This window comes from Frankliniella occidentalis, unplaced genomic scaffold (genome assembly GCF_000697945.3).
Source record: "Frankliniella occidentalis isolate FOCC.00 unplaced genomic scaffold, Focc_3.1 Scaffold66, whole genome shotgun sequence".
In the NCBI taxonomy this organism is placed as follows: domain Eukaryota; kingdom Metazoa; phylum Arthropoda; class Insecta; order Thysanoptera; family Thripidae; genus Frankliniella; species Frankliniella occidentalis.
The window spans coordinates 1,387,029-1,392,976 of NW_026267196.1; the positions used below are offsets into that span (position 1 = coordinate 1,387,029).

Below are 5,948 nucleotides of genomic sequence, written 5' to 3' on the forward strand. Positions count from 1 at the left end.
TTGAGACGTTTTGATAGAATATGGTTGAGTTGACTGAAGCGCTGCAATCGGGCGCGGCTCGCCTGGCTCCGGCCGCGGCGCGCCGAGGCCGGTGGTGGGGGGCCGGGCCTCGCTACCGCATGGGGTCACTCAGAAGCGCCTCGTTGCTACCCCCTGCTCATTCGCTATTTCGGTGGAATTACCTACTCTGGCGTCGCGTGGCATTACCGCGTTAGCTACAATGTTTTCACAGCGGTAATGCGCGGGCGCTGACTCGGGATATCTCGAGCGTCCCGCCCGTGGCAAGCCCTGCTCACCTGTGCTGGGGCTGGAGGTGCCTCTCGGGCTGCAGTTCCCGCCAGCCGAGCGCAGCAGAGTCGAGCTCAGGCGGCCGAGGCGTGAGGACCGCGACGACTCTCCTGGACACCGAGGCGAAGCGAAGCACCGCGATGAAGAACCTCCCCATCAAGGAAGGTAGGTGAGGGCACGGTGGAGGGAGAGGTTGGGTGAGGGCGACAGAACCCACCAACGTCCGCCACCCGGAAATTCAAGGGGAGGAAGGGCTTTCATCCTGTCGCGAGGGAAGTCCAGGCAGGGCTGTGAATCGGTCCATGAAAAACACTTCGAAAACAAAACGTATCGCGATCGCGCTCCCCTAGCCTCGAGCCGGCGCCTGTCCTACGAGGTATGCTGACTGGTTAATCAATGAAAACGTCAATGTTTCGAGTGACCCATCGCACGGCACGCCTGCCGAGAGGTGGAGACGGAGATCTGCACCAAGCGTCGGAAGGCGCGGTCCCACAATTAACCACACACAACACACACACAAGTCTCGTGCCATTCCGTTGGTCCGGGCACGGCCAGGGTTCGGCTCGGCGTGGCGTGGGACCGGCCGGACCATACGAGTGTAATGAGCGGGCTAACCGTTTGTCTGCCTCCGCCCCGCCGCAGAGCCCGCAGAGCTGCCGCCCGCCGTGGCCAGCGCCTTCGGCCGGCGGCACATCCAGATGTGGATCCTGGCCGTGGGCACGGCGCTGGCGTACAGCTGCCGCGTCAACATGTCGCTGTGCATCGTGGCCATGACCTCCCCGGAGAGCGCCGCGGGCTTCCAGGCAAGTGCCCGTGGAGGGGTTGTGTGTTGAAATCACAGTGTGCTCCTCTGCACCCTGCGCTGGCCAGGGAGTTTCATCAGCCCGTCTCGCTCGCAGACCTACGACTGGAGCCAGCAGGAGCGCGGCTACGTGCTGTCGTCCTTCTTCTGGGGCTACGTGCTCATGCAGGTGCCCGGCGCCACGCTGTCCAACCGATACGGCCCCCGCTACTTCATCTTTATCGGCGTGGCGGGCAGCGGGCTGCTGTCGGTGCTGACGCCGCTGGCGGCCGCCTGGGGCGGCGCGTACACGCTGTGCGTCCTGCGCGCCGTCGAGGGCCTCTGCCAGGGCCTCGTCTTCCCCTGCGTGCACTACATGCTCGGGCGGTGGGCGCCGCCGCTCGAGCGCAGCCGCTCCTCCGCCATCGTCATGAGCGGGCCGTCCGTCGGCACGCTCGCCGCCATGGCGGGCGTCGGGCTGCTGTGCTCCTCCCCGTTGGGCTGGCCGTCGGGCTTCTACGTGCCGGGCGGGCTGTCCGTGCTGTGGGGCGCACTCTGGCTGTGGCAGGGCGCCAACTCCCCCGACACCTGCACCAGGATCTCGGCCGAGGAGCGCGAGTACATCCAGGGCGCGCTGGGGTCGTCCTCCAGCGGCAGCAAGGTGCGTACGGGCCGGGGCCGGTGTGGATGGGGTGTGCAGTGTCTCCAAATAACGCGTTTTCTCAACTTTCCTTCTTACCCTTACGACGTGTCCCCTGCAGCGTCTCACCGTGCCCTGGGGCAAAGTGCTGAGCACCCCCTGCGTGTGGGCCATCATCGTGGTGCACTCGTGCAGCAACTTCGGCCACTGGCTCATGCTCACGCAGATGCCAAACTACATGAAGACCGTGCTGGAGTTCGACATCAAGGACAACGGACTCGTGTCCTCGCTGCCTTACCTCAGCCTGGTGTTCACCTCCATGCTGGTGGTGTGGGTGGTAAAGATCCTCTCCGACAGACAGTGTCTCACCATCGTCCAGACTAGGAAGATATTCAACTCAATCGGTGTGTATTGCTGTGCCCCTGCCTCCCCGGTACCCCATTGTCCACCCTCTCCTCGAACATCCCCCTCCTGTATGTCTTCCGTCCGCAGGCCACTACGGCATGGGGCTGACCTTCCTGACGCTGGCGCTGTTGACGCACCTCGGCATCCAAACGGCCGTGGCCGTGGCGCTGCTCACCGTGGCCGTGTCCCTGGAGGCCGCCCTCCTCGTCGGCTTCCTCATCAACCACGTCGACTTGTCGCCCAACTTCGGTGGCGCCATGTTCGGCCTGTCCAACTGCATCGGCAACACCATGGGCATCGTGGCGCCGCTCCTCGTCAGCGCCGTCGTCGGCGACGACCGCGGCCAGACCCACGAGGTGAGTCCTGGACGAGTCCTTGAAGTGACGCACCGCCCTCGTGACCGTTCGACAACAACCCCTTCGTGAACAGGAGCTGGCAACGGGCTGGAGCTACGTGTATCTGATCGGCGGCTGCGTCTACCTCACGGGGAACACTGTGTTCCTGCTGTTTGGGCGCGCCGACGTCCAGCCGTGGAACAACCCACAGGACTCTCTAAAATCGAGCAAAGGTAGCCGCCGTTGACACGTGACTGGTAATGTGGCAGTGGCCATGTCACCCGCCCTATATAGCGACAGGCGCTGACGCCGTAAGCTCTGCTGTTTCAGACGAGCCGGCCGAGCGTCACGAGCTGCTCTCCAAGGTGTTGTAAACACGCGAGCGCGACCCACAGAAGGTTTGGCATGTCTGTTTCAGCTCTGTGTCCGTCCTGCTGCGTCCCGCCTCGCCCCCCGCCGCTGTCCTGTCGTTTGTCGTTGCGCTGGTTTGTCGAGCTTCACGTTGTCTCTGCTCGTCCGTTGCAATTGTGTTCGTCCTGTAATTATGTACCAGCCGCTCGCATTTTGACAGTCAAGGTCCAGGGGCGACTTCCCGTGTCCGTTTGACAGAGTGCCACCGACCGAGCTGTCCGCCCGCTTTACACGTGTTCGCCGATCGCAATTTGTAAAAGAAAACGTTTTCCCTCCCGTTTCGCGCCGGGATTCGGTGCAACCACTAATGCTGCTTTTCACCCCCCGTGCAGAAACCATTGTCACGCACCTGTGAGCGCCCCGCTGCGACTGGTCGCAAGGACTACAAGAACCCCGTGCTTGTCCTGGCCATCCCCGCCCGCCTCACCTGCAGCGTTCTGAGGTGAGTCTGGCTCTGGCTTGCGCGTCGGGCTGGTGATCTCGGACCGAGTACGAGCAATGGCTGTGATGAACCAATTTTCTGCATGTACAAAACTAGACTTCGTGAAATTTTGTTATATTTATTGTTACTGTTATCATAATTGTTAAATTAAATTAAGGTTTTTATTTCGAATCGAGTATGATTCCTCCTCTGCTTTTTTGACTGAGAGCAGTGGAGGAGCAGAGTCCTTCCATTTCCCTTGTTGACGCGAAGCATGCGGGTGGGGTCACGGCGGAGCGTCCGGGGGCTCCAGCATCTCGACGGACAACCTGTCGGTGTTGTCGAAGGCGGGCACCACGGCGGGCATGGGCTTTTCGGGCTTCTTCGGCACGACGCGGAAGATGGCGCGATGGCACGACACCACCCGGTTGCCGTAGGCCGTCTGCAAAACGAGAGTAGCACCACGTCAGGAGCACCCAATTCAAGCGACACGTACTTCATGTGCGGCAGGGCACTGTCAGCCATCACTGCTTACATCTATGATCTGGTTCTCCACCTTCCACCTGCCGTACACCCACTCCTTGATGTAGCTCTGCTGCTTGTGGTCCACCGTGAAGTTGACGACCTCCACGCGGACCTGTGCCGGTGAAGAAGGCGGCAAAGGTGAGGCCAGCATGATCCCCACTGATTCACCAGTACACTTCATCATGTCATCCGCTCACACTCACTCGCGCTCACCGGCGGGAAAGGGCAGTCGGCGTTCTCGTGGCCAAAGACCATTTGGGACATCCGCCGCCATCTCTCGGGGGAGAAGTTTTTGGCCATTGAGCATCCCCCCGAGAACGTGTTGCTGTAGTAAGTGATCCAGCGACCGGGGAAGTTCCACGAGGCGAGCAGGAACTTTGCCTGCGACACGAGCGTTCAGGTGTGCCCACAATGAATGTTCCTCGAGGCAACGCTTGCAAAATTGCTCTGATTTTGCCATCGCCCACATGTAAACAATGACGGAGCAAGCACATAGGAGTCAGGTTAGTACAGTCTTGATAAGGTTGGTTGGATTCAGATAACTGGCGGTTTAGGCCACGTAGATGATAGCGCCTGCGACACCTTGGGTAGGCCAACCCGCCAAGCAGCTGTGCAAGGCGGACGCCCTACCTTGAGAGCACCAGCTAGTGAAGGTGCTCGGTCAAGGCCGGTAGTGCAGTGCGGTGGGCGGTGGGAGTGAGAAGCTCGCGCCGGGCCATAGCCCATAGCTTTTCTCACTCCACATCGCTTTCGGACTCCGAGTAGGCATTCGATGCTCACTCGCTGCAGAGCTCAGGTCGATGCAGGCGAGAGAGAATGTTCCTTTCGGGTCGGCAGCCAGGACGGCGAGCACATTATGGCTCACCTGGACCGACCCGCCTCCTTGTGTTTGAACGACTGTGATAAGGGATACCCGGCTGACAACAGCGTAGCTTGTAAATAAAAATAAAAAAAACTCGTCAGGATCGCGTAATTAGATTGCGCATCATTAAAAAAACATGCAACAAAGAACAAAATAATTGAAATGATGGCGGTCAGCAAAAACTGGGAGAAAGTTTTTTTTATCTCCGTTTTAGTGATCTCGCAGCACCTCGCGGTTACCATCACGCCAAGGTCGTGAGTACATCGTGCCCGAACGCACTTTTACTCTTTTTCCGACCGTTTTCACTCCAATAATAAGCTCACCGACAGGTCGTCGGACGTGTTGTAGTTGAAGTAGCCGCGGCCACTGATGTGATAGCGCTTGGGAACATCCTTGTCGAGGGTCACACTGCTGTACTCCATTTTGGCCGCGCCCAGCCCCTGCCGCTCCTTGTCGCACATCTCGGCCTTCTCCAGCTCGACATCGAACGGACCCTGGGAGTCAAGCGAGGGATAACTTCATCAATAAGTCAAGCGTACACGGATTTTTTTCCCTCTAATTTTTCTTTTTTCTTTTTTTTCTGATTTTTTTCGACGTTTTTGAAAATTTGCTTTTAAAGTTGATTTTTTTGTTTTTTTTTCTGCTATATTCTCTGATTGTTTTGCAGGGTGTACCGGGTATAACTGTGAATACGCAGCAGTGTTGCGGGATTGCATACTCAATATGGCCGCAGGGGCCATGGCCCCTTACGGGTGTAAAGAGTAGGCAAACCCGCTACACTGCAGCGCATTCACAGTTACACCCGGTACAATGATTTTTTTTAAAGTGAAGTACAACTCGGAGTCTAGTCATGCAACGCAACGACGCGTCATCTCTGACAACACTCACGGCTAATCCCCCCTTCAGAGGGTTCCTGAAGGTGTGCGGCGCCGAGGAGGACGGCGAGGAGGCCGAGACGGCCCCGGCGTGGATGTAGTAGTGGATGAAGTAGGCGGTGGCGAGCGCGGCCAGAGTCACGCCCAGGGAGTAATGGAAGCCCGCCTGCCTGGCATCGGAGCTGTCGACCTGCGCCTCGGCGACGGCCTCCTCGACGGGGTCCTGGACTCTGTCACCGCGCACGTCGGGGGCCTCGTCCTCCTCGTTGAGGGCCTCGGCGTCGTCGCACGGGCTCCTGGGCGTGTCCTGGAGCTGGGACTCTGTCGAGGCGGCCCGCACCCGGGCCATCCTGGAATGGGATGGACTGGCCGGCCGCTTCGAGCCAACAGGCCGGTGGACGGGGC

At 59.4% G+C, this 5,948-nt stretch overlaps 2 protein-coding genes across 5 annotated transcripts; one reads left to right on the forward strand and one right to left on the reverse strand.

The window, feature by feature from the left end:
• The first annotated feature begins 247 nt into the window (after positions 1–247).
• LOC113211159 (putative inorganic phosphate cotransporter) lies at positions 248–3,473 on the forward strand. 3 transcript variants are annotated; one of them, XM_026429462.2, is made up of 8 exons: positions 253–453; positions 931–1,091; positions 1,188–1,730; positions 1,831–2,113; positions 2,202–2,470; positions 2,544–2,682; positions 2,780–2,847; positions 3,193–3,473. In XM_026429462.2, the coding sequence occupies exons 1-7, from the start codon at positions 429–431 to the stop codon at positions 2,821–2,823; spliced, it is 1,464 nt and encodes a 487-aa protein (XP_026285247.1). In that variant the 5' UTR covers positions 253–428; the 3' UTR covers positions 2,824–2,847; positions 3,193–3,473. The 3 variants fall into 3 exon arrangements, with proteins under 3 accessions (XP_052124210.1, XP_052124208.1, XP_026285247.1); XM_052268248.1 differs by lacking the exon at positions 2,780–2,847 and having other exon boundaries at positions 250–453; XM_052268250.1 differs by lacking the exons at positions 2,544–2,682; positions 2,780–2,847 and having other exon boundaries at positions 248–453.
• Positions 3,405–5,942, reverse strand: LOC113211167 (uncharacterized). Of its 2 annotated transcripts, none has more exons than XM_026429482.2 (5): positions 5,557–5,942; positions 4,992–5,162; positions 4,020–4,187; positions 3,817–3,918; positions 3,405–3,723 (listed from the first exon to the last, which is right to left on the reverse strand). In XM_026429482.2, the coding sequence occupies exons 1-5, from the start codon at positions 5,890–5,892 to the stop codon at positions 3,568–3,570; spliced, it is 933 nt and encodes a 310-aa protein (XP_026285267.1). In that variant the 5' UTR covers positions 5,893–5,942; the 3' UTR covers positions 3,405–3,567. The 2 variants fall into 2 exon arrangements, with proteins under 2 accessions (XP_026285267.1, XP_026285259.1); XM_026429474.2 differs by having other exon boundaries at positions 4,010–4,187.
• Positions 5,943–5,948: the final 6 nt, after the last annotated feature.